This window comes from Aquarana catesbeiana, linkage group LG08, assembly GCF_042186555.1.
Source record: "Aquarana catesbeiana isolate 2022-GZ linkage group LG08, ASM4218655v1, whole genome shotgun sequence".
Lineage (NCBI taxonomy): Eukaryota > Metazoa > Chordata > Amphibia > Anura > Ranidae > Aquarana > Aquarana catesbeiana.
The window spans coordinates 308067595-308095189 of NC_133331.1; the positions used below are offsets into that span (position 1 = coordinate 308067595).

At 45.1% G+C, this 27595-nt stretch overlaps 2 protein-coding genes across 4 annotated transcripts in view; both read right to left on the bottom strand.

The window, feature by feature from the left end:
* Positions 1-27595, bottom strand: part of LOC141106918 (uncharacterized) — a 118330-nt gene that overhangs the window by 39701 nt on the left and 51034 nt on the right. The window contains 7 exon segments of the mRNA XM_073597848.1: positions 6976-7973; positions 9714-9825; positions 10055-10276; positions 10381-10565; positions 10682-10805; positions 10892-11062; positions 11193-11318. Coding sequence (XP_073453949.1) covers positions 6976-7973; positions 9714-9825; positions 10055-10276; positions 10381-10565; positions 10682-10805; positions 10892-11062; positions 11193-11318 — 1938 coding nt within the window.
* Positions 16705-27048, bottom strand: LOC141105118 (uncharacterized). 3 transcript variants are annotated; one of them, XM_073594985.1, is made up of 7 exons: positions 27020-27048; positions 22153-22272; positions 21903-22073; positions 21693-21816; positions 21377-21576; positions 21162-21276; positions 16705-19051 (listed from the first exon to the last, which is right to left on the bottom strand). In XM_073594985.1, exons 2-7 carry the CDS (start codon positions 22246-22248, stop codon positions 18069-18071), a joined length of 1689 nt encoding a protein of 562 aa, XP_073451086.1. In that variant the 5' UTR covers positions 22249-22272; positions 27020-27048; the 3' UTR covers positions 16705-18068. The 3 variants fall into 3 exon arrangements, with proteins under 3 accessions (XP_073451086.1, XP_073451087.1, XP_073451085.1); XM_073594986.1 differs by lacking the exon at positions 27020-27048 and adding an exon at positions 26800-26847; XM_073594984.1 differs by having other exon boundaries at positions 16706-19051; positions 26934-27028.

The window sequence follows — 27595 nt, forward strand, 5'->3', positions numbered from 1 at the left end:
CAAATCCCTCCAGCTCAAATCACCCCACAAAAAAAATCATAGGTCCTAACCCAAATCCTCTACCCCTCAAATTTCCCCTCTGTGCACAAATTCTCCCCCCCCCCCACTCCAAACACCCCTACAAGCACAAATCTTCCCCCAAATCCTCCCAGCTCAAACCCCCCTCCCACAACAAAATCACTGTGCCTAGCACAAATCCTCTACCCCTCAAATTTCCCCTCTGTGTACAAATCCTCCTCCAACCCCCAATCCTCCTATTCCCCCCAACTCAAATTCCCCCCATAAAAAAAAAAAAATCACAGCTCCTAGCACAAATCCTCTACCCATCAAATATCCCATCTGAGCACAAATCCTCTCCCCCCACTCCAAGTCCCCCAAATCCCCCCCTCCTAGCACAAACCCTCGACCCCCCTCAAATGTCCCCTTCGAGTACACATCTGCTTCCCCCCACTCCAATTCCCCACCTCTGAGCACAAATCTTCTCACCTCCATCCCCCAAATCCTCCCAGCACAAGTGCCCCTCCAAAAAAAATAAAAATAAAAAAAATCACCCCTCCTAGCACAAACTTTCAACCAAATTTCTCCTCCGAGTACACATCCTCTCCACTCCAAATCCACCCTTCCAGGACAAATTCCCCCCAATCCCCCCCTCTTAGCACAAATCCTTCCCTGCAATTTTCACCTCCTGGCACAAAGACCCCCAATCATCCCTGCCAGCACAAATTCCCTTCCCCTCTACCTTATCTCCTTTTCTAGAACAAATACTCTTCCCACATCCAAAACACAAATCCCCCAAATCACCCTTCTTAGCACACACCTGAAATGTACCCTCCTAGAACAATTCGTATCCCCTGCCACCCTCCAAGTTCCCCCTCCCAAAACACAAATTCCCCCCAATCCCCTGGTGGTGCCCCCCCCACCTTACATGATACCACAGTGCCCAGGGCAGCTTCCCCTTCTGCCCACCCCTTGTCCTGGCCCTGCTCAGGATATTGCTTGAAGAGCAGTAAAGATCTGTGCAGTAGTCAGCCTGAATGCACAGACCACCTGAGGCTCCCAGCCAGGTAAATGAGGCCCCTTGCAGGTTTGTGTTCTCATGTGAATAACACTTACCCACCCTTGTGGGTTCAGTGCTGTTGCATTGTCTGTACAATTGTGTTGTGTCATCTATGTGAGTGAAATGTAATGAGAATTGAAATTGAAGCGCCACACCACTGCCAAAACGCCCAGATACAACTTTATTTAATTAAAAGTAGACAAAAAGAGTAGACAACGCATTTTGGGGGTCTCAGCACCCCATTTTATCAGGGCCAAACAAGCTGCTGATAAGCCCCGTGCTTGTAAATTAACCCTGGAAAAAATCAGAGGTCCAGTTCACTTCTTTTTTTTCACATTGTTGCCAGTTAAGCCCTTATGAAAGGGGGCGTTGAGACTTCCGAAATGCGTTGGATACTTTTTATGGAGTCTAACCCTGACTTTTAATTGGAATAAAGTTGTATCTGGGCCTCTAAGCAGTGTTGTGATCCTTCAATTTCACTTCTTGTTACAATACACTGCAAGCCAAGGAGAACATGGAGATCCTCTGGGATGTAGAAGCCGCCTACCCAAGGAAACAGATCATTTACACCAACATCAAATACCTTAAGATACAAAAACTCTATGGGTCTTTCCACTTTCCTCATCTATGTGAGTGAGGGATCAATTTTTTATACAGTGCTGTGAAAAAGTATTTGCCCCCTTCCTGATTTTTTTTTTTGTATATTTGTTACACTTAAATAATTCAGATCATCAAATAAATGCTGGGATCTAAAGAAATTCAAGAGATAATTCAAAAGATGAGAACCAAAGTAATTGACATGTATCATTCTGGGAAGGGTTACAAAGCCATTTTTAAGGCTCTGGGATTCCAGTGAACCATGGGTGAGAGCCATTATCCACAAATGGAGAAAACTTGGAACAGTGGTGAACCTTCCCAGGAGTGGCCAGCCTACCAAAATTACTCCTACAATGACGACTCATCTAGGAGGTCATAAAAGAACCCAGAACAATATCTAAAGAACTGCTGGCCTCACTTGCCTCAGTTAAGGCCAGTATTCATGATTTAGCAATAATAAACAGACTGGGCAAAAATGGTATCCATGGGAGAGTTCCAAGGCCAAAGTCACAGCTGACCAAAAAGAACACAAAGGCTCATCTCACATTTGCCAAAAAAAAAACCATCTTGATGATCCCCAAGACTTTTGGGCAAATATTCTGTGGACTGATGAGACAAAAAACTGAAGTTTTTGAAAGGTGTGCGTTCCGTCACATCTGGTGTAAAACTAACAAAGCACTTCATAAAAAGAACATCATACCAACAGTCACACATAGTGGTGGTAGTGTGACGGTCTGGGTCTGCAGGACCTGGACACCTTGTAATGATTGGAACCATGAATTCTGCGCTCCACCAGAAAATCCTGAAGGAGAATGTCCAGCCATCAGTTCCTGACCTCAAGCCCACTTGGGTTATGCAGCAGGACAATGATCCGAAACACACCAGCAAGTCCACCTCTGAATGGCTAAAAAATACAAACAAAATTCCATACGCGAGACTCACGATGCACCTCCCACGGAATTGTTTTGCTATCTACAACTCCGACACTGGATTTCAACCCTCCGCCGTAATTCTTCTTTCTCCTCTATTTACTCCTCCTTGACCGGTGGGGGGGGTTTATCTCGCTCCCCCCCAAACATCTCCAAATGGGAATGAGACTTGGCAGTCTATAGATTTAGAGTGCAAGAGCAAGGCCTGGTAATCCCTAGCTAAAATGTTCTTTCAACACGGTCACCATGGAGGCGGTCTATAAAGTTCCCTTCCACTAGTATTGGGTCCCGGGCCTCATAGCCCATTCAAACCCGTCATACAATGATAGGTGCTTTAGGGGATGTGGCCAGCGTGGAGACAAGATCCATATTTGGTGGTCTTGCCCACGTTTAATGGGATTCTGGTCCAGGGTCTACGGCCTCCTCTACGGACGCCCGGCATGCACTCCTCCACTACCCACTCCCAGGCTTCTTCTCATACCAACAAAAGCTGGCCACCTACCTCTTCACTGCCACAAAGCATGCTATTGCCAGAGCTTGGGAGGAAGCCCTTGGTTGGGTTTGCAGAGGTGAAGAGCATTCAGACTACCCTCACGCTGCATGAGAAGATGAACAGTATACTTCATGACTCTCATGCTAAGTTTCTCAAAGTGTGGAACCCTTGAGGTCCTATGCTCTCCCCACTCTGCCGCAGACCACCTTGGGTATTCCAGACCGTGCAAGTATACCATATAACCCCCAGGTTCTCTTCCTGTCTAAGCCTACATCTCCATTTCTATTCTTGTCTTGACCATCTCCTTCTGTCCCCCTGCCTAGTTCTGCATCTCTTTTCTTCACACTTTATTCTACTCGGTTCTCACCTTTTCTCCTCCTTCACCCTACCCCACCCTCTGCTTTCCTGCCCCTCCCTGTTACACCCCTCCCTTTTTTCCCCCTCTCCCTCTCCCCCTATTCTCCACCATGGGATGACAAACCCACCCCTATTGTCTCACCGTGTCTCAGGCCACTGTGCCTAGTTACTTATTACCACCTCCGACATTAGTGCTGGATGCTTTTACTATTCACTTTAAAACATTGGAAAAGTGTTTTGTTTGGATTCACAAGTAATTTGATGCTTTGTTCCCCTGCGCGGGACCATTCTGCCTTTTTTCTCCTCAAGCCTGTAATTTGGCTTTGTTTAACTCAATAAAAACTATTGTACCAAAAAAAATATAAAAAATGAAGGTTTTGGAGTGGCCTAGTCAAAGTACGGACTTAAATCCGACTGAGATGCTGTGGCATGACCTTAACTACTTTAGGACTGCCCGCCGCAGTTGTACGTCAGCTGTTTGAAGAGGAATACCATTGTTATGGCAGCCAATAGCTGCCATAACCCCCGGTATCCTCTTCATCAGTGGGTGGTCGCTTTCAGATAAAAGTAGTCTCAGCGGCAGATTCGCCGCAAAATCATTTTGGTTGGGGAGGAGGGCCTCCCTCCTGCCGCGCTCCGGTGGTCTCCGCCGCTTACCGGAGCCGTCGGTAGCGGCGGAAACGATCGGGTCCTCTCCCCTCACAGGCTGGATGCCGAGTGAGGGAAAGATGGCCCCCGCTCGGCTCCACACCATTGGATGGCCGAAGCGATGTCAAACGTCTCTTCCGCCCAATGGTCTTACAAGGGGAATTCTTTTAATTTGTTTATTGCATTTTAGCGTAAATGTGAGATCTGAGGTCTTTTTGACCCCAGATCTCACCTTTAAGAGGTCCTGTCATGCTTTTTTTCTATTACAAGGGATATTTACATAGGAGTAAAAGTGACCCCCAATTTTTTTTTTTTTTAAGGACAGTGTCAAAATAAAAAGTAAAAGTAAGTCGCGCCCCGCCTATGAAAACGGTGTTCAAACCACACGTGAGGTATGGCCATGATTGTTAGAGCGAGAGCAATAATTCTAGCCCTAGACCTCCTCTGTAAATCAAAACTGGTCACCTTTAGAAATTTTATTGTGATTTTTAAAAGGTCAAAGTTTGTCGCTATTCCACAAGCAGGCGCAATTTTGAAGTGTGACATGTTGGGTATCAATTTTCTCGGCGTAACATTATCTTTCATGCTATAAAAAAAATTGTGCTAACTTCACTGTTGTCTTATTTTTGAATTTAAAAAAGTGTATTTTTTCCCCCCCAAAAAATTGCGCTTGCAAGACCGTTGCGCAAATACGGTGTGAAATAAAGTATTGCAACGACCGCCATTTTATTCTCTAAGGTGTCTGAAAAAGAAAATATATAACGTTTGGGGGTTCTAAGTAATTGTCTAGCAAAAAAAAAAAAAAAAAGATTTTAACTTGTAAACTCTGAGTCTGAAAAATAGGCCCGGTCCTTAAGTGGGTTAACAGGCCGTTCAATGCTGGAAAATCCTCTAATGTGGCTGAATTAAAGCAATTCTGCAAAGAAGAGTGGGCCAAAATTCCTCCACAGCGATGTGAACGACTCATTGCCAATTATTGCAAACGCTTGATTGCAGTTGTTGCCGCTAAATGGGGGGGTACAGCCTGTTATTAGGTTTAGGGGCAATTACTTTTTCACAGCACTGTAGTTAAAGGCCCATAACTAGGAAAACACACCTTCACACCTTGAGAAATCTTGATTCGTCCTTACGCCAACCCACCAGAGAATCTGGAGGTTTGTGCAGTCACAGGTGTTCCCTAGAGAGCTTTTGAGTTATCAGGCTCCCACTTGTACTATATCAGTGGTTCTCAACTCCAGTCCTCAGGGCCCACCAACAGTCCAGGTTTGCAAGATAGCTGAAATACATCACAGGTGATATAATTTGCTGCTCAGTGATTGCAGTATTCTAGTCTGCAACTCCCCAAGGTAATACTTAAAATCTGGCCTGTTGGTGGGTCCCGAGGACTGGAGTTGAGAACCACTGTACTATATAATATGGAGATGAATAAGGACCATGCAATGTGGCCAAGAAGAGAGAAAGACAGACATTGTAGCCAATCAATTTTACCACTACTGTTTCCAAGAAAAAGAGATGTCAAAGGAGACCCAGGCCACCAGACTTTTTCACAGCACTGTAGTTTAAGGCCTGCAAGCCCACCCTGAGAAATCCCAACCTGTCCTTATGCCAACCCACAAGAGAATCTGGGAGGTTTGTGCAGTCACAGGTGTTCCCTAGTGAGCTTTTGAGTTATCAGTCTCCCACTTTTACTATTATGGAGATGAATAAGGACCATGCAATGTGGCCAAGAAGAGAGAAAGACATTGTAGCCAATCAATTTTACCACTACTGTGTCCAAGAAAAAGAAGATGTCAAAAGGAGACCCAGGCCACCAGACTCCACCTTTACATAAAATGCCATTTGGCCAGCATGTTCCTCTTCAGAAGCTCATTTTTATCATACAGTTGTATAATAGAGACCCAGGCCACCAGACTTTTTCACAGCACTGTAGTTTAAGGCCTGCACGCCCATAACTAGGAAAATCACACCCTGAGAAATCCCAACCTGTCCTTACGCCAACGCACCAGAGAATCTGAGGTTTGTGCAGTAATAGGTGTTCCCTAGTGAGATTTTGAGTTATCAGGCTCCTGCTTGTACTATATATTATGGAGATGAATAAGGACCATGCAATGTGGCCAAGAAGAGAGAAAGACATTGTAGCCAATTAATTTTACCACTACTGTGTCCAAGAAAAAGTAGATGTCAAAAGGAGACCCAGGCCACCAGACTTTTTCACAGCACTGTAGTTTAAGGCCTGCAAGCCCACCCTAAGAAATCCCAACCTGTCCTTATGCCAACCCACCAGAGAATCTGGAGGTTTGTGCAGTCACAGGTGTTCCTAGTGAGCTTTTGAGTTATCAGGCTCCCACTTGTACTATATATTATGGAGATGAATAAGGACCATGCAATGTGGCCAAGAAGAGAGAAAGACATTGTAGCCAATCAATTTTACCACTACTGTGTTCAAGAAAAAGAAGAAGAAGATGATGTCAAAAGGAGACCCAGGCCACCAGACTCCCCCAGACTTTTTCACAGCACTGTAGTTTAAGGCCTGCATCCCCACCATGAGAAATCCCAACCTGTCCTTACGCCAACCCACCAGAGAATCTGGAGGTTCGTGCAGTCACAGGTGTTCCCTAAGTGAGCTATTGAGTTATCAGGCTCCCACTTGTACTATATACGGTAATTATGGAGATGAATAAGGACCATGCAATGTGGCCAAGAAGAGAGAAAGACATTGTAGCCAAATTTTACCACTACTGTGTCCAAGAAAAAGAAGATGTCAAAAGGAGACCCAGGGCACCAGCCTCCACCTATACATAAAATGCCACTTGGCCAGCATGTTCCTCCTCAGAAGCTCATTTTTATCATACAGATGTTCCATGGACTGAATAGTCCCACCTGTTAAAGCCCTACGTACATTTTTCAACAGCATCAGCAGCTGCGTGCGTTTTCTGATGACTAGTCAGGTTTCCCTTATGCGTAAAAGATCTCCCGCACTCCAAACACGAAAAAGGACGCTCGCCCGTGTGCGTTCTCTGGTGTATAACAAGGTCCCCTCTCTTGATGAAACATTTACCGCACTCCGAACACGAGAAGTTGCGCTCCCCCGTGTGAATTTTCTGGTGGATCAGAAGGTCGGCTTTGCGAAAGAAACATTTCCCGCACTCCGTACAGGAAAAAGGACGCTCCCCTGTGTGAGTTCTCTGGTGTTCAAGAAGTTTTCCTTTCCGGTGGAAACATTTCCCGCACTCTAGACACGAAAAAGGATAGCAGCCCGTGTGAATTCTCCGGTGCTTAAGAAGGTCTGCTCTTTGAATGTACGTTTTCCCGCAGTCTGAACAGGAGAAGGTTCGCTCGCCGGTGTGACCTCTCCGGTGATTGCGAAGGTCCCGGTTGTAAATGAAACATCTCCCGCACTCTGAACAGGCGAAGGGGCGCTCACCGCTGTGAATTTTCTGGTGCTTTTGAAGGGTTCCTTTCGTTAAGAAACGTTTCCCGCACTCCGAACATGAAAAGGGACGCTCGGCCTTGGGACTTTTCTGCTTTCTTAGAAGGGTTACGTAGTCGTTAAATGATTTCTCGCAATCCGAAAGTGGCAATGAATTTTGAGCCGTGTAAGAACCTTCATAGCTCAGGGAAGATGTCATGGGGTTATAGAGGTCTGTGGATCCATCTGTACTCTCAGATCTCAAATGTGTGTCTGGAGTAACCGTATGCGAGTTATCAGAAGATTCCGGGAAATTGGACAAAACCTTTGTTCTCTTTAAAGGGTGAGGTCTGTGATGTGGACGTTGAGTGTTGGGTCTTCCTCCTGAACGATATCGTGCGATGCCATCATCTTCTGATTTACAATACGGAGGTAAAACAGGAAGTCCATCAGAGCTTTTCCGATTCTGAACATAGTGTCCATCTGTTGAAAAGAATTTTTTTTAAGGATTATACTTTTTTTTTTTCCCTTTTAGTCATACACTATATTACCAAAAGTATTGGGACACCTGCCTTTACACCCACATTAACTTTAATGGCGTCCCAGACTAATGCCCCGTACACACGGTCGGACTTTGTTCGGACATTCCGACAACAAAATCCTAGGATTTTTTCCGACGGATGTTGGCTCAAACTTGTCTTGCATACACACGGTCACACAAAGTTGTTGGAAAATCCGATCGTCCTAAACGCGGTGACGTAAAACACGTACGTCGGGACTATAAACGGGGCAGTGGCCAATAGCTTTCATCTCTTTATTTATTCTGAGCATGCGTGTCACTTTGTCCGTCGGATTTGTGTACACACGATCGGAATTTCCAACAACGGATTTTGTTGTCGGAAAATTTTATATCCTGCTCTCAAACTTTGTGTGTCGGAAAATCCGATGGAAAATGTGTGATGGAGCCCACACACGGTCGGAATTTCCGACAACAAGGTCCTATCACACATTTTCCGTCGGAAAATCCGACCGTGTGTACGGGGCATTAGTCCGTAGGGTTCAATATTGAGTTGGCCCACCCTTTGCTGCTATAACAGCTTCAACTCTTCTGGGAAGGCTGTCCTCAAGGTTTAGGAGTGTGTCTATGGGAATGTATGACCATTCTTCCAGTAGCGCATTTGTGAGGTCAGGCACTGATGTTGGACGAGAAGGCCTGGCTCGCAGTCTCCACTCTAAATTCATCCCAAAGGTGTTCTATCGGGTTGAGGTCAGGACTCTGTGCAGGCCAGTCAAGTTCCTCCACTCCAAACTCACTCATCTATGTCTTTATGGACCTTGCTTTGTGCACTGGTGGGCAGTCATGTTGGAACAGGAAGGGGCCATCCCCAAACTGTTCCCACAAAGTTGGGAGCATGAAGTTGTCCAAAATGTCTTGGTATGCTGACGCCTTAAGAGTTCCCTTTACTGGAACTAAGGGGCCAAACCCAGCCCCTGAAAACCCAAATCCAAAAACCCAAACCCTGCAGGCCAGTCAAGTTCCTCCACCCCAAACTCGCTCATCCATGTCTTTTATGGACCAGGGGAGGGAGCTCTGCCTTCGCCTTGGTCACATCACAAGAAACTATTGCCTGCGTTCCTGTTTAAAGACTGGCTTTGCTGAAATCCCTTCTGGCTCCAGATCCTGCTTGCTGTTCCACTACATTGATCCCTGACTTCTGGCTTGGCTGACTATCCGTTCCGGTTACTGAACTTTGGCTATGTTTTGACTACGTTTGTTCTTTTTACTTTTATTATTAAACAAGTGTGATTTAACTGTACTTCTGTCTCAGCCTGATTTCATGGTTTCTGACAGTTCTTACTATCAACAGCTGAATCGTTTAACAATTTCCTCACTGAAGGATGCAAAGTTCTCTATCATGGACAAGGGCAGCACAGACAGTGTGTAATTACAGGAATAAAAGTATAACTTCCTTTGCTGTAAAAATGGGATAGTCCTTCACCAGAAATGGTTCAAGATCACCAAGTGAATAATGTTTCTAAATGTAAAATTATAAACGGTTACTAATATTTTTTTGCAAAATTGTACTATGTTGATCCAGGGGAGTTATCCCATTTCCTTTCCTTCGCCTTGAACAAGATGGATGGGCCTTTTAAATACAAAATGTATACTTATAAATAAAATAAAAATGTAAATTGTCTCTGCATTTAGTGTTTATTACTCACCTGTGTCCATAAGTAGAGAAGATTCCTCCTCCATAGACTGCGGATCTCCACTCACCACCAACTCTTCTTCTTCCTCTTTGATCTCAGCTTTGATGTATGTCAGTTCTTCATCCTAGACCACAAAGATGAGAGAATAAATCATTTGGAAATAAAAAAGGTGCCAATAATAGGACACATAGGAAAATGTTGTCTTATAGTTTAATCACTTGAGGATTGTAAAAAATAGGAGATATGCCCGGAAAAGATTATATAGACGTAGAATAGAATATAGAAGTACGAGACCTGAAGTGGACAAGATAAATTAGGAGTTTTAGGTGTTCTCTAAACTCAAACCCGCCTACCTGATGATGGTGAGGGATGGTGTGATCTTCCTGTGTGGAATCCCAGGAATACAGAGGATGGAGACAGCTCTCTGGTGAGTTTGCACCACTGAATGGCTCCATCATGACAACCTTGAAGGGTGTTTTCTTTTCTTCTGAAAGATTCTCCATCTCACCAACCTCATCATCCTCCTCTATTATCTCTTCCTTAACAGCATATTTCCAATCACTCTGGTTTATACCCTGAGTATTCAATAAAAATGAGATTCGCTGAAAACATGAGCACGTCAAAATGTATAATTTTCTTCAAAATGTATCAATTATTCTTTATAATTTTTCTAGTAAACCTTAAGTGTGATGGTGTGATCTTCCTGTGTGGAATACAGAGGAGGGGGACATCTCTCTGGTGGGATTTTGTTACTGGATCCAGCTACCTGATGATGGTGAGGGATGGTGTGATCTTCCTGTGTGGAATCCCGGGAATACAGAGGACGAGGACATCTCTCTGGTGGGTTCCCATTACTGGATCCATCTGTAGGAAACACACACACTGACTGAATACATTGTTTCTATGTGTTTATCAGATGATGGGGGATCTAGGTGGACCCTCCGTACTGCTCTCTCCTTTACAATAAAGTCTCCTCTTACCCGGAGATGTGAGGGGCGGCTGATTCTCCATCAGGACATCCTTGTAGAGATCCTTGTGTCCTTCTAAATACTCCCACTCCTCCATGGAGAAATAGACAGTGACATCCTGACACCTTATAGGAACCTGACACACACAATGACACAGTCACCATCCAGACACACCCCTTGTCTGTTACTGGATAATGTCCCAGAATTCCCGGCACCGCTCACCTCTCCTGTCAGCAGCTCAATGATCTTGTTGGTGACTTCTAGAATCTTCTTGGTACTGGTTACCTCTGATGTCAAGCAGTGAGGTGGAGGCACTGTGATGGGTGATGTCAGGGGAAGATGGCTGCTGGGTGTTAATGGATCTCCAGATGTTTTCTTCACTACTTTATAATCCTGTTTAAAGAGAGAAAGTAACAAATATCACTACAGACTTCCAAGAATCCTCTTCACCTCTCCGGTAAGGTCTGTGTTTTATTATTTGATACAAGAGTGATGTCATGTGACCTCCCAGAATCCTTCTCACCTCTCCGGTCAGCAGGTGGATGATCTCCAGGGTGAGGTTCAATATCCTCTCACTCATGTGACTCGGGTCCTCCATCCTCCTTGATGTGGTCATGTAATCTCCAGTCATATTCTCTGTAGGCGGATAATAAACAAAGAATTATCTGTACTCTAATGAGATGAATAATGTCTGCACAGAGTTCCTCCATGGTTCTGACACCTGAGAGTCCCCTTAAACTCTAGCCAAATCCTTTTATAGTAGGTTCGCTCTGGCTGGAGAAGAGTAAGAAACTAAGATGAGAAAGTCTTCTGTCTGTGTCATGACTGTTGAGATTTTTCCTCACTACCTGTCCGGATGATGAGCGTCAAATAGAAAAGGACGTGAAGATGCATCAGCTCATTGGGGACACAGACAAATAATAATCTGACAGAGGTTCTAACCCTTATCCATCTAATGATAAAAAAAACACTCGGACTCAAAGGAGAAGATGCTCCGAATATATATTGAGTTCAAGGGAATAATGGGATTTTTGTACTCACCATGAGATGGTTTTCACCTTTTCAGCTGCCAGATCCAGCAATGTCTCCTCTCTACTTCCTCCAAACTCACCTCTTGCCTGGAACTTCTTGTCTGCGGCTTAGATCACTTCCTATTTATACTTGACATCACTTCCTGTCTTTACCTGACATCACTTCCTGTTTTGCCTGACATCACTTCCTGTCTCTGCATGCCACCATCTTGTGGAGAATACATACACTGCAGCCTACATTGTGTTTCAATACCGTGACAGTAACTTTTTGGTGCGCCCTTCTATTGTATTGCATATTTTGAACCAAAGTTAAAACCGAAGCAATGAAATTAATTTGATTGCATATTAAAATTATCAAATATTCCATGATCTGCCCACCATGTCTTCTAAATGTGGAAATGTACCCATGTAAAATATGGACAGCATTGTTTTTTGGTCTTTTTTTAAAAAATATCTACAGATGATGTCTTGTTTTGTCTACTCGAAAAAGTAAGAAAAATCAGTTAAAAAAATTCTAAAAAGTTTTCATAAATATGTGAGACTAAATAAGCAGTGAAAATAATTTGATTGTGTATTAAAAAAACCTAAATACTCCATGATCTGCCCACCATATCTCCTAAATGTGTAAGCGTGCCATGTAAAATATGGACAGCATTGCGTTTTTTTTTTTTTAACGTATCTACAGATGATGTTTTGTGTTGTCTACTCGAAAAAGTAAAAAATCAATAAAAAAGGTATGAAAAATTCTCATAAATATGTAAGATTAAATAAGCAATGAAAATAATTTGACTGTGTATTACAATGTGTATTTTGTGTATTTTCTAACACCTACCTAACCATCTGCCCCTTGGACCCTGTTCCTTCACAAATGCTATGGTCACCCCCTTGCTCTATCTTACACATGACCGGACTTTCGACAGACTGAACTCCGAAGGTCTTTTTGACGGACTTTCAACGGAGTTCCGACGGAGTTCTGAGGAAACGGACTCGCCTACACACGATCACACCAAAGTCCGATGGATTTGAACGTGATGATGTACGACCGGACTAGAATAAGGAAGTTCATAGCCAGTAGCCAATAGCTGCCCAAGTGTCGTCTTTCGTCCGTCGGACTAGCATACAGACGAACGGATTTTTCGACCGGACTCGAATCCGTCGGAAAGATTTGAAACATGTTCCAAATCTAAAGTCCATCTGATTTTCGACAGAAAAGGTCCGCTGCAGGTCTGATGAAGCTCACACATGGACGGATTTGTTCTGTCAAGCCAGTTCGGTCGAAAAGTCCGGTCGTGTGTACACGGCATAAGTCTCATCTTCAATCTCTCCCTCTCTTCTGGCATCTTCCCCAACTCTCTAAAACAAGCACTAGTCACCCCAAACTTAAAAAGCCCCTCACTGGACCCTACCATTCTTAACAACCTACACCCCATCTCCTTGCTCCCCGTTTCCTCCAAACTCCTTGAACATCTAGTCTACAACCGACTGAGCGACCACCTCACTAAGAGTAACCTTCTTGATCCCCTTCAGTCTGGATTTCGCCCTCAACACTCCACAGAAACTGCTTCCAAAAACTCACAAACAAACTACTAACAGCTAAAACCAATGGTCACAATCTGTACTCCTACTTCTGGATCCCTCTGCTGCCTTTGACACAGTTGACCACACCCTCCTCAAAAAAACTCCATTCCTTTGGTTTCAGTGACTGTGTTCTTCTCTGGTTCTCATCCTACCTATCCCACCACATCTTCAGTGTCATTGCATCTTTACATCCTCCTCACCTCTCCCTTTCTCAGTTGGGGTCCCCCAAGGTTCTGTTCTTCGACCTCTCCTATTCTCAATCTACACCTCCTCCCTGGGTCAGCTGATAGCCTCCCATGGCTTCCAATACCATTTCTATGCTGATGACACCCAAATCTATCTCTCTACCCTTCAGCTCCCAATATCAGTCTCCTTACACATCACAAATTTTCTAATGGACATATCAGTCTGGATGTCACACCACTTCCTCAAACTCAATCTATCCAAAGCTGAACTCATATTATTTCCTCCCCGCATACTTCTTCCCCTGACTTCTCTGTCAAGATTGATAACACAACTATCAATCCGTCCCCGCATGCCAAGGTGGTAGGTGTAATCCTGGACTCTGAACTCTCTTTTTGGCCCCAAATCCAATCACTGTCCAAAGCTTGCCACCTCAACATCTCCAGAATATGCCCCTTTTAAACCAATGACACGACAAAGCTTCTAATTCACTCCCTGGTCATCTCTTGCCTCGACTACTGCAACTCCTTCCTTATTGGCTTACCTCTACATAGGCCACCCCCCCCTCTTTAGCTCATCATGAATGCTGCTGCCAGACTCATCCACCTTACCAACCACTCGGCGTCTGCTACCCCTTTCCGCTCACTCAACAAATGAGATTCAAATATTAACAACTTACAAAGCCACCCACAACTCAGCCCCCACCTACATGACTACCCTTATCTCAAAATACCAACCAATTAATTCTCTTTGTTCCTCCCAAGACCTCCTGCTCTCTAGCTCCTCCCATGCCTGCCCTCAGGGCTTCTCCAGAGCCTCTTCCATCCTATGAAACTCCTTACCCCAAACTGTCCAACTATGTACTACTCTGTCCACTTTTAGATGATCCCTGAAAACCCTCCTCTTCAGAGAAGCCTATCCTAATAATCCCCCACAGCTATTACCTTTTGTATCACTTGACCCTCCCTCTTAGATTGTAAGCTCTAACGGGCAGGGCCCTCTGATTCCTCCTGTATCGAATTGTATTGTAACTGTTCTGTCTGCCCTCATGTTGCACAAACTGTTGACGCTATATAAATCCTGTATAATAATGTTTAAAAATTCATCAATGCCCCATCATCTGTCCACCATGTCTTCATTACAGGTTCTATGGGAATGTTGTCTCATTTTGAATTGAGAAATGTATAAACGTATACATGTAAAATATTGTCAGGATTGTTTTGTTTATTTGGTTTTCTCCGATACTGGATCAGAACTGGTGGAACTCCCACACAAATCAACAAAAAATGTGCCCCCCACCTCAAATCCATACCAGTCCCCTATCCTGGAGAGGGATCCTACACAAAAAATAAAAGGAACGACCTAGGGTTCCCCCCCAAAACCTGTACCGGACCCTTACCTGGCCATGCATCTGAATGTGTGAGGGGGCGGGGGGCTGCATTATATGTATGTCAGGGTGGCAAGGGGCTGCATTGTATGTGAGCTTAGGAAGGGGGGTAGGGGGGCTGCATTGTATGTGAGCTTAAGAAGGACATGGGGCTGCATTGTATGTGAGCTCAAGAAGGAGGGAAGGGGGCTGCATTGTACGTGAACTTTAGAAGGAGGACAGGGGGCTGCATTGTATGTGAGCTTAGGAAGGGGGGAAGAGGGTTGCATTGTATGTGAGCTTAAGAAGGAGGACAGGGGGATGCATTGTATGTAAGCTTAAGAAGGATGGCAGCAGGCTGCATTGTACGTGAGCTTAAGGAGGGTAGGGGGGCTGCATTGTATGTGAGCTTAGGAAATGGGGAATAGGGTTGCATTGTATGTGATCTTTAGAAGGATAGGGGGATCCACTGTATGTAAGCTTAAGAAGGAGGGCAGGGGGCTTCATTGTACGTGAGCTTAAGAAAGGGGGCAGGGGGGCTGCATTGTATGTGAGCTTAGGAAGGAGGCGGGGCAGGGGGCTTCATTTTACGTGAGCTTAAGAAAGGGGGCAGGGGGGCTGCATTGTATGTGAGCTTAGGAAGGGGGGGGCAGGGGGCTACATTGTATGTGAGCTTAGGAAGGGGGGCAGGGGGCTACATTGTATATGAGCTTAGGAAGAGGGCAGGGGGCTACATTGTATATGAGCTTAGGAAGAGGGCAGGGGGCTACATTGTATATGAGCTTAGGAAGAGGGCAGGGGGTTGCATTGTACGTGAGCTTAAGAAGGAGGACAGGGGGCTGCATTGTATGTGAGCTTAAGAAAGGGGGCAGGGGGGGCTGCATTGTATGTGAGCGTAAAGCGGAGCGCCGCCGAAAAATTTTTTTTTTAAAAGTCAGCAGCTACAAATACTGCAGCTGCTGACTTTTAAAACATGGACACTTACCTGTCCAGGGCGCCCGCGATGTCGGCACCCGAGGCCGAAGCGTCTCTCCGTCCTCGGGTGCTGCCGCCTCCATCTTCGGTAAGGGAATCAGGAAGTGAAGCCGTGCGGCTTCACTTCCCGGTTCCCTACTGCGCATGCGCAAGTCGCGCCGCGCAATACGAATGCTCCCTGCTGCCTCTGGGACCCATGTGTTTCCCAGCAGGCAGCGGGGAGGGAGCAGGAAGTGGCGTAAATAACCGCAGATTCTGCGGCTATCTACGCCGGAAGTGGGTACAGATACCTGTAATATACAGGTATCTGTACCCCCCTCCCCCCTGAAAGGTGCCAACTGTGTCCCCGGAGGGGGGGAGGAATCTGATGAGTGGAAGTTCCACTTTTGGGTGGAACTCCACTTTAAGAAGGACAGGGGGATGCATTGTACGTGAGCTTAAGAAGGAGGGCAGGGGGGCTGCATTGTATGTGATCTCAAGAAGGAGGATAGGGGGATCCATTGTACGTGAGCTCAAGAAAGGGGGCAGGGGGGCTGCACTGTATGTGAGCTTAGGAAGAGGGCAGGGGGTTGCATTGTACGTGAGCTTAAGAAGGGGGCTGGATTGTACGTGAGCTTAAGGGGGGGGGGGCAGGGGCTGCATTGTATGTGAGCTTAAGAAGGGGGGCAGCCATCTGGAGTTATTCTTCATTCCGACCATAGTTCCTGCTCTATGGTCCCAGCTGATACCTGTCCACACTTCCCGCTGATGCACATCCATACGTTGCCTCTCCATTGCCCGCAACCTTCACGACTCCACTTTCCCTGCATCGCCCGTCAACTAAGAATTATCGTCATTTGAAAAAGAAAGCAGATTCATAACAGAATATTGTGAAACTTTTAGATTTCTTGTTTATTTTAGAAAGTCACAATGTCAAATTTAACACACAAAAAAAAAAAAATCTAGGTTTGAGTTTAATAGTAATTTTGACGTTTACATTTTTTTATTAAGAATTATACATTGGCTAGACCCATAAAAGAACAAGAATGTTCTGCAGCCAATAGAAACCTATGAAAAGGACCAAACACCGATTGCATGTCCTTGTATTTGTCATAGCTGTGATCTGTTGCCATTGCTTTTTTGTTGCCCTCGTATCGAAAGAGTTTTCCTTGTACTTTCATGATTGCCCATCTGTTGCCCCGTGTATTGCCATGATTTCCCCACCTTGGTCGTTGAGGGCTGCTGTGTTGTTTCCACCATCTTCTCCAGAGAATGAGGTTCGAGGAGTAACAATTGTTCTCCAATGAGTTTGAGTTCCTGGGTCATTCCTGCCATATCTATTATGAGGCCCCCCCCCCCCCCCCAACCATTGGATTTCTAGTTATTTATTATGATGAGGAAAGGAGACCCCAAATGTGGGCCAGAAGAGAGACAAGCTATAGCAGGCAGATTTTACCACTGGAGGCTCCACCAAAGAGAAGATTCCAGAAGGTGACTCAGCCCACCAGGCTCCATCCTTAACTGAGATGTCCAATTTGCCCGGTTGTTCCTTTTTTGTAAGAATATATACTCTTGTCAAAAATATTGGGACACCTGCCTTTACACGCACATAAACTTTAATGGCATCCCAGTCTTAGTCCGTAGGGTTCCATATTGAGTTGGCCCACCCTTTGCAGCTATAACAGCTTCAACATTTCTAGGAAGACTGTCCACAAGGTTTAGGAGCATGTCTATGGGAATGTTTGACCATTCCTCCAGAAGCACATTTGTGAGGTCAGGCACTGATGTTGGATGAGAAGGCCTGGCTCCCAGTTTCCGCTCTAATTCATCCCAAAGGTGGTCTACGGGGGTTGAGGTCAGGACTCTGTGCAGGCCAGTCAAGTTCCTCCACCCCGAACTCGCTCATCCATGTCTTTATGGACCTTGCTTTGTGCACTGGTCCAAATCATTTGGTGGAGGGGGGGATTATGGTGTGGAGTTGTTTTTCAGGGGTTGGGCTTGGCCCCTTAGTTCCAGTGAAGGGAACTCTTAAGTCATCAGCATACCAAGACATTTTGGAAAATTTTATGCCCCCAACTTTGTGGGAACAGTTTGGGGATGGCCCCTTCCTGTTCCAACATGACTGTAGAGGCTCTACCCTGTGGCTTTTCTGGTGCCTAAGAAGCTCTGCTTTCCTAATGAAACATTTCCCGCACTTTGTACATCAAATAGGAGGCTCTACCTTGTGGCTTTTCTGATGCTTAAGAAGCTATGCTTTCCTAGTGGAACATCTCCCACACTTTGTGCGTCAAATAGGAGGCTCATCCCTGTGGCTTTTCTGATGCCTAAGAAGCTCTGCTTTCCTAATGAAACATTTCCCGCACTCTGAACATGGATACGGACACTCACCAGTGTGAATTCTCTCATGTCTGATTAGACTTCCTTTTTGTGTAAAACATTTCCCGCACTCTGAACATGAAAAAGGACGCTCGCCCGTGTGAATTCTCTGGTGCCTGAGCAGGTCTTTTTTCATAGTGAAACATTTCCCGCAATCTAGACATGCGAAAGGACGCTCACCCGTGTGAATTCTCTGGTGTTTAACAAGGTCTCCTTTCATAGTGAAAGACTTCCCACACTCTGGACACAAGAAAGGACGCTCACCCGTGTGAATTCTCTGGTGTTCACGAAGCGTCCCTTTCTTATTGAAACTTTTCCCGCACTCTGAACACGTAAAAGGGAAAGAGCCTGTGTGAGTTCTCTGGTGTTTAAGAAGATCTCCTTTTTGAAGGTAAGATTTCCCGCACTCTAAACATGAGAAAGGACGCTCACCCGTGTGACTTCTTTGGTGATTGATGAGCTCCCTATTGTAAATGAAAGATTTCCCACACTCTGAACACGAGAAAGGACGCTCTCTCGTGTGAATTCTCCAATGTTTATGAAGCTGTTCTTTGCTACTGAAACATTTCCCGCACTCTGAACATGAGAAAGGACACTCACTCTTGTGACTTCTCTCCTTTTTTAGAAGTGTTTTGTATACAGCGTGGGATTTATTGCACCCCAAGGAAGACAATGAACCCACTTTTGTGTGAATTCCTATGTGGCCCAAAGAAGATTCCTTAGGATTAGATGTATCCATTGATTGCTCCAAGGGGTAAAATCGGTGATGTGCGTTTCCTGTAATGGGATTTAGTCCTGAAAAATATTGTGCAATACCATTGTCTTCTGCATCACAATCTCGAGATAAAATAAGAAGCTCCTCAGAGCTATTACCATTCTGAACATAGGATCCATCTGTTGTAAAGGAATAAAACAAAATTGGTGAACATTTTCCATTTAGTCATATTTAGTTTCTTATGGTGTACAGTATCTCCTCCTCATTTGTTGGGAACATGACGTTATATTGAGGAATGGAGATGGACCTTTCATATGGTGTACAGTATCTCCTCCTCATTTGTTGGGAACATGACGTTATATTGAGGAATGGAGATGGACCTTTCATATGGTGTACAGTATCTCCTCCTCATTTGTTGGGAACATGACGTTATATTGAGGAATGGAGATGGACCTTTCATATGGTGTACAGTATCTCCTCCTCATTTGTTGGGAACATGACGTTATATTGAGGAATGGAGATGGACCTTTCATATGGTGTACAGTATCTCCTCCTCATTTGTTGGGAACATGACGTTATATTGAGGAATGGAGATGGACCTTTCATATGGTGTACAGTATCTCCACCTCATTTGTTGGGAACATGACGTTATATTGAGGAATGGAGATGGACCTTTCATATGGTGTACAGTATCTCCTCCTCATTTGTTGGGAACATGACGTTATATTGAGGAATGGAGATGGACCTTTCATATGGTGTACAGTATCTCCACCTCATTTGTTGGGAACATGACGTTATATTGAGGAATGGAGATGGACCTTTCATATGGTGTACAGTATCTCCTCCTCATTTGTTGGGAACATGACGTTATATTGAGGAATGAAGATGGACCTTTCATATGGTGTACAGTATCTCCTCCTCATTTGTTGGGAACATGACGTTATATTGAGGAATGAAGATGGACCTTTCATATGGTGTACAGTATCTCCTCCTCATTTGTTGGGAACATGACGTTATATTGAGGAATGGAGATGGACCTTTCATATGGTGTACAGTATCTCCTCCTCATTTGTTGGGAACATGACGTTATATTGAGGAATGGAGATGGACCTTTCATATGGTGTACAGTATCTCCACCTCATTTGTTGGGAACATGACGTTATATTGAGGAATGGAGATGGACCTTTCATATGGTGTGTATTATCTCCTCATTTGTTGAGAACATGACAATATATTGTGGAATGGAACAAGACAAGGAATTGGTTGCACACTGGAACTCCAAATTATCTCAATGTCATTTTTATTGTCAAAAAAGGGTCAGACAGATAGCAAGCTATCGCTTGTGAAACGTCTACCATTGCCTGTATCTGTCTGACCCTTTTTTGACAATAAAGATGACATCAAGATAATTTGGAGTTCCAGTGTGCGACCAATTCCTTGTCTTGTTCGTCTTCCACGGTGGTGAGCCGAGGTCTGCACCTGTGATCCATCCTGCACCTGAGTTTGCCTGGAGCGATGTGCTTCTCTCTGTTCTTTGCTATTGAGGAATGGAAATGGACCTTTCATATGGTGTACAGTATCTCCTCTTCATTTGTTAGGAACCTTTGGTTGTGTGGAAAATATAACAAATATATTCTTATAGAGGGGAATGGAGATTCATATGGTGTAAAAGACCTGCAACTCATTTGTTTGGAACATTGAGCACTGTAATAGGTACATCGATGATGTTCTTAGGGTCAACAGTAAAGTCTTATAACAATTTCCCTTTTGAAGGATGGGAAGTTCTCTATCTTGCTCAAGGACAACACAAACTCTGCATAATTACAAGAATAAAGGTAAAACTTCTAAATACAAAAATAGTTCTTTGCTGTAAGGGCTGTGAAAATATGGAATCGTCTTTCACCAGTAATAGTTAGCTATGATTCACTATATTACTTTAGAAATAAGTAGATCTGTTTCTAATTGCAAAAAATATACATTGTTACAAATTTTTTGGGGAAAAATGATAGTAATGTGTTGATTCAGGGAATTGTCTGATTCTCTTTTGGGAACAGGAAGCGAGTCTTTTATCTTTGTAGGAGCAAATTGAGACATTTTTTGAGGGTTTTCTGACTTCCTTTGTTACATTAGCATTTTGTTTTCGTTTTTTTTTTTTTTTTTTAAGCGGGGGTTGATTTTTTGAGGGGGACTGATGAACTCTAGGCATATATGTCTCTTTAAATACATAGTGATTATCCAGATTTAAATTGAAAATGGAAACTTTTTCTTCATTTAGTGCTTTTTACTTACATGTGTCCATATGTAGAGAAGATGCCCCCTCCTCTATAGACTGCTGATCTCCACTCACCAACATCTCTTCTTCTTCCTCTTTAATCTCAATTTTGAGGTCTTTTAGCTCTACAGCCTAAACCCCAAAGATAATATAACAAGATTTATATTAGGGAGCAAGAGGAATGTCATCCAACTGCTTGAAATATGTTTTTAAGTGTTCACTCTCATACTACCTGATGATGGTCAGGGAAGGTGGGATCTTCCTGTGAGGAATCCTGGGAATACAGAGGATGGGGACTTCTCTCTGGTGGGTTTCTGTTACTAGATCCATCTACCTGATGATGGTGAGGGATGGTGTGATTTTCCTGTGTGGAATCCCGGGAATACAGAGGACGGGGACATCTCTCTGGTGGGTTCCCATTACTGGATCCATCTGTAGGAAACACACACACTGACTGAATACATTGTTTCTATGTGTTTATCAGATGATGGGGGATCTAGGTGGACCCTCCGTACTGCTCTCTCCTTTACAATAAGGTCTCCTCTTACCCGGTGATGTGAGGGGCGGCTGATTCTCCATCATGACGTCCTTGTAGAGATCCTTGTGTCCTTCTAAATACTCCCACTCCTCCATGGAGAAATAGACAGTGACATCCTGACACCTTATAGGAACCTGACACACACAATGATACAGTCACCATCCAGACACATCCCTTGTCTGTTACTGGATAATGTCCCAGAATTCCCAGCACCGCTCACCTCTCCTGTCAGCAGACCAATGATCTTCTTGGTGATTTCTAGAATCTTCTTGGCACTGGTTACCTCTTTTGTCAGGCAGTGAGGTGGAGGCACTGTGGTGGGTGATGTTCTGTGATGACGGCTGCTGGGTGTCCATGGCTCATCGGATGTTTTCCTCACTACTTCATAATCCTGTGCAAAGAGATTCAGTAACAATTATCACTGCGGAAGATAAAAATGATGCTATGTGACCTCCCAGGATCCTCCTCACCTCTCCGGTCAGCAGGTAGATGATCTCCAGGGTGAGGTCTAATATCCTCTCACCCACATGACTTTGGTTGCCATCCCTCTTCATTGCTATGGTCATGTGATTTATATAGGGCACTTCTCTCTGTAGAAAGATAGTAAACTGAGAATTATTTGCACTGTCTCAGGATGAATAATGATTCTCCTCAGTCTCAGACTGCTTCCTATACTAGATAACAACTGCTGGATTGGAAGTCCCACATGGTCCTCGCAAGAAAGTTTCTTGTGCTACAGTGGATCATTTTGCCACCACAGCACTACCGAATATTCAGCGTTCTGTTCATCTAGAGTTGCCACCTTTTCTTCAAGCCAAACCCGAACACTTTAGCTGCGTACGGCAAAACTTTATTTTAAAGGTTGAACACTGTGGACTCTGGTGTAAAGTGAAACTCTGATGTTAGGGGGTTTCTGCTCACCAAACCTCCCACTTACATCAAAGTTCCCTGCATTCCCCCTTAAATTAGGGTTCCCAAAGCTCCCCTTACATCAGCGTCCACAGGGCACCCCTTACATCTAAGTCTCCCTTACCTTAGTGTACTCACTCGTTTGGAGTCAGGAGAGAGAAGGGAGGGAGGGGGGAGACTTCAGTCACAGACATTGGATAGGGAGCTCACTCACCCGAGGATGAAGGCTCAGGCATTGACACCTTTCATCCACCATGTATCTATCGGTTGCTGAGCTTCAAACTTCCAGCCCATACATCCCTTTCTTGAGGCACAGAACACCGGGAATTGGAGTGTGGGTGGACAGAGAGGTGGGGGAGCGGGAGGAGGAGGAGCAGATCAAGCCCTCTTTGCTCTCCTGTCATTGTCTGGGGTTGGGGCCCATGTGCACGCCAATGCACTCGGCGGTTGTGGTATTCAGTTACTTGGAAGGCTACAGTCCATTCTGAATACTGTGTCTGGGTTTCAGATGGTCTGAAACCCGGACACACGATTCAAAACCTGGACTGTCTGGGTGAATCCCGGACGAGTGGCAACCCTATGGTCATGTCATCAGGAGCTATCGTTATAGACTATATTGCATGGTGCCAGCTTCCTGTGGCACTACAGCTGATCACAGAGGGGGAACACATCCACACACTAGCAGCCAGACCCCCTGTGTTCCCTAGTGCATTTGCGCATTGTATCATTTACCACAGCAATCCTCAGTGCCATTACAGCCTACTGATCCCTGTGTACTCCAGCTTGAATCCAACATTGTGACCCCTGTGTACTCCTGCCTGTACCTTATGAATGTGACCCTGAGCCTGCTCCTCTGACAACTGTGTTCCCCAGTCTGTATCCTGCTACAGTGACCCCAATGAAATCCTGCCAGCATCCAGTCTTCCTTCACCACTATGTCCCCCTCTGTACTCAAGTCTTCTACCTGCTCCTCTGTACCAGGATAATACCCAGCCAGCCTTGGTACCACCACCTGTGCACTCCCAGTCTGTGGTTCTCCTTCCTACCTCTGTGCGTTTCCATGCACTTCAATCAGTTGGGATTGTGCTACCTACAGCCTAGTGAATCCAGTGTCCCAGCCGTGCAAGGGACTTTCACCTGCCCTCAGTAGTAGGGAAGAAGTGAGAAAAGAGAAGAAGGAGAAGAAGAGAGAAGGTGAATAGAGAAAAAGAAGATAGAGGGAGAAGAAAGAAAAAGAGAGAAGGAGAAGAGAGAAGGAGAAGAGAGGAGAGGAGGAGAGATGGAGAGGAGGAGAGATGGAGAAGCGAGACGGAGAAGAGAGACGGAGAAGCGAGACGGAGAAGAGAGACGGAGAAGCGAGACGGAGAAGAGAGACGGAGAAGCGAGACGGAGAAGAGAGACGGAGAAGAGAGACGGAGAAGCGAGACGGAGAAGCGAGACGGAGAAGCGAGACGGAGAAGCGAGACGGAGAAGAGAGACAGGGAAGAGAGACGGAGAAGCGAGATGAACAAGAGAGATGGAGAAGCGAGACGGAGAAGCGAGATGGAGAAGAGAGGTGAAGAATCGAGACGGAGAAGCGAGATGGAGAAGAGAGGTGAAGAAGCGAGACGGAGAAGCGAGATGAAGAAGATAGAAGGAGAAGAAAAAGAAGATAGAAGGAGAAGACGAGATAGAAGAGTGAAGGAGATGCAGAAGAGAAACAGAGAAGAGAGAAAAGAAGATAGAAGGAGAAGAGAGAAGCAGAAAAGAGAAGTAAAAGAGAGAAGGAGACGAGAGGAGAAGACAGAAGGAGAAGAGAGGAGAAGAGAGAAGGAGAAGACGGAAGAAGACAGAAGGAGAAGGCAGAGGAGAAGGCAGAAGAAGACAGAAGGAGTGGACAGAAGGAGAAGATGGAAGAAGAAGAGAGATGGAGAAGAGAAACAGAGGAGAGAGGCGGAGAAGAGAGGCAGGGAAGAGAGGCAGAGAAGAGAGACAGAGAAGAGAGACAGAGAATTGAAACAGTTAGAAGGAAAATAGAGAGGGATAAGAGAGAAGAAGAAGAGAGACAGAGAAAAGAGAAGGAGAAAAGAGGAGAAGAGAGAGGGAGAAGAGAGACAAAGAAGGGGGAAGGAGAAGAGAGTAGAAGAAGAGAGTAGAAGAGGGGAGGAGAAGAGAGTAGAAGAGGGAAGGAGAAGAGAGTAAACGAGGGAAGGAGAAGAGAGTAGAAGAGGGAAGGAGAAGAGAGAAGAAGAGGGAAGGGGTAGAGATAAGAAGTGGGAAGGGGAAGAGATAAGAAAAGGGAAGGAGAAGAGAGAGGGAGAAGAGAGACAAAGAAGGGGGAAGGAGAAGAGAGTAGAAGAAGAGAGTAGAAGAGGGGAGGAGAAGAGAGTAGAAGAGGGAAGGAGAAGAGAGTAGACGAGGGAAGGAGAAGAGAGTAGAAGAGGGAAGGAGAAGAGAGAAGAAGAGGGAAGGGGTAGAGATAAGAAGTGGGAAGGGGAAGAGATAAGAAAAGGGAAGGAGAAGAGAGAGGAGAGAAGAAGAGGAGAGCAGAAGAAGAGAGAAGGGGGAAGAAGAAGAGAGAAGGAGAAGGGAGAAGAAGAAGAGAGAAGAAGAAGAAGAGAGAATGAGAAGAGAGAAATAGAATAATTCCTATAGAGGAAGAGTTACTTTACCAGCAGATTAAATTTGAATGGCCTACTGTATGTACGTTATTAAAAAAATGATGCCCACTTTTACATTAGGTTCGGTACAGCCCTTGTCTATATTGTACGTATGCTAATACTATGATCGAAGGAGAAGATAGAAGAAGGAGAAGAGAGACAGAGAAGAGACAGAGAGAATGAAAAGAGAGAGTGAGAAGAGAGAAGAGTGAAGAGAGACAAAGAGAAGAGAGGAGAAGAGAAACAAAGAGAAGAGAGGAGAAGAGAGATGAAGCAGAAGAGAGGAGAAGAGAGATGAAGCAGAAGAGAGGAGAAGAGAGATGAAGCAGAAGAGAGGAGAAGAGAGATGAAGCAGAAGAGAGGAGAAGAGAGATGAAGCAGAAGAGAGGAGAAGAGAGATGAAGCAGAAGAGAGGAGAAGAGAGATGAAGCAGAAGAGAGGAGAAGAGAGATGAAGCAGAAGAGAGGAGAAGAGAGGAAAAGAAGAGAGGAGAAGGAAGGAGAAGAGAGATGGAGAAGAGGGAAGGAGGAAATAAGAGGAAAGGACAAGAGAGAGGAGAGAAGAAGAAGAGAGAAAAAGAGGGGAAGAGAAGAGGAAAGAAAAGGGAAGAAGAAGAGAGAAGGAGAAGAGGGGAGAAGAGAGAAGGAGAATAGGGAAGAAGAGAAAAGGAGAAGTGGGAAGAAGAGAAAAGGAGAAGTGGGAAGAAGAGAAAAGGAGAAGTGGGAAGAAGAGAAAAGGAGAAGTGGGAAGAAGGAGAAGTGGGAAGAAGAGAGAAGGAGAAGAGGGAAGAAGAGGAGGGAAGGAGAAGAGGGAAGAAGAGAGGAGAAGAGAGAAGAGGGAAGAAGAGAGGAGGAGAGAAGAAGAGGGAAGAAAAAGAGAGAAGAAGAGGAAAGAAGAAGAGAGAAATAGAGAAGGAGAAGAGGGAAGAAGAAGAGGGAACAAAAATTCCTATAGATCAGCTTAACAAATTTGCTTGGAATCTAGGAGCCAGACAGAAAACTTAGGAGCCTTTTTTCTCCAGCATGCCGAATAGCCAGCTTCTGTCGGACTGGCTGCCATACACACGGGCTGAATGGCGGACGTTTTTTATTGAACCGGCCAATGTTGCCCGGCGTTCAGGCCATGTGTACTAGACTTGATGTGATGGGCAGCGGCTCAATAGGAGAGGACAGTGCAGCAAGGTGGGGGTGATAGGAGATCCAGGAACTCATGCCACCTTAGGCCCCTTGCACATGGGCACCTCTGCTAAGCGGAATCTGCTTGCTCAGTGGGGATTTCTCCGCTATCCCCGTCCTGAATGGCCAGGCAATCTTCTGGGACCTGTGACGTGTCCCAGAAGATTGCAGGGAGGGAGGGGGCGAGGAGGAGTCGCCTAGGCGGGGCTAACGGTAGTGGGAGCTGGGTACCTGTTAAAACTAGGTACCCACTCCCCTCCCCCCCAAAAAAATGACATTACAAATGTGGCATGTCAGGGGGTTAGGACTCCTTAAAGCGGAAGTTCCGCTTTTGGGTGGAACTCCGCTTTAAGTAAGTTTGTCCTCCTGACGTAGAGTGATCTCTAACACTTACCGGAGGGGAGCAGCATAAACAAACAAAGTCCGGGATATGAGAAGTTTGCACGGACCTCCTCTGCCCGTTTCCTGACTCGGAGTTCCCAGGCTGCGGGCAGATCAGCACCAATGACTTTTTTCCAGCAGACTAACCTGCCTGCTGTAGTCTTATCAATATCTTGTTACTTCCTCAGCCCTCAGTTCCAGCAAGGTCTCCTCTCTACTTCCTCCCAACTCACCTTTCACCCGGAACTTCCTGTTTATGTGTGACATCACTTCCTGTTTTTACCTAACATCACTTCTTGTGTGTGCGCTCCACCGCCACTAAGTGAGATCACCACCTTGTGGGAAATATAAAAAATGCAGCGTACGTTGTTTTTCAATACTTTGATATCAGTTTAGAGTTAGAACTCCAACAATGAAAACTTTTTGACTGTTTTTATTAAAATCTATAACTATGTGACACTAAATAAATTAAAACATAGGTACAAGATTGAATGTTCCCAGCACCCTTTTAAATATGTTGTTCTGTAACCGCAGGTGGTGGTAAGTAGGGATTAGCTTGGAGTTCAGACCAGTTCAGTCCAAATTGTATTAATTCAGAGGGCAAGTGAAATATTTAGCATTGGTATTACAACATACTTCTGCTGCTAAATGTGACAGATTCCCAGTCAGACTTCAGGTTGCCACCTCACCCCTTTAAACCCGAACACATACGAATTACACGGGTTCTGAGGCTAATTTAATGCAGATAAGGCACCAAGTGAGTTTAATCACCACCTTAATCAGCCACAGAACCTGTGTAATACGTGTTC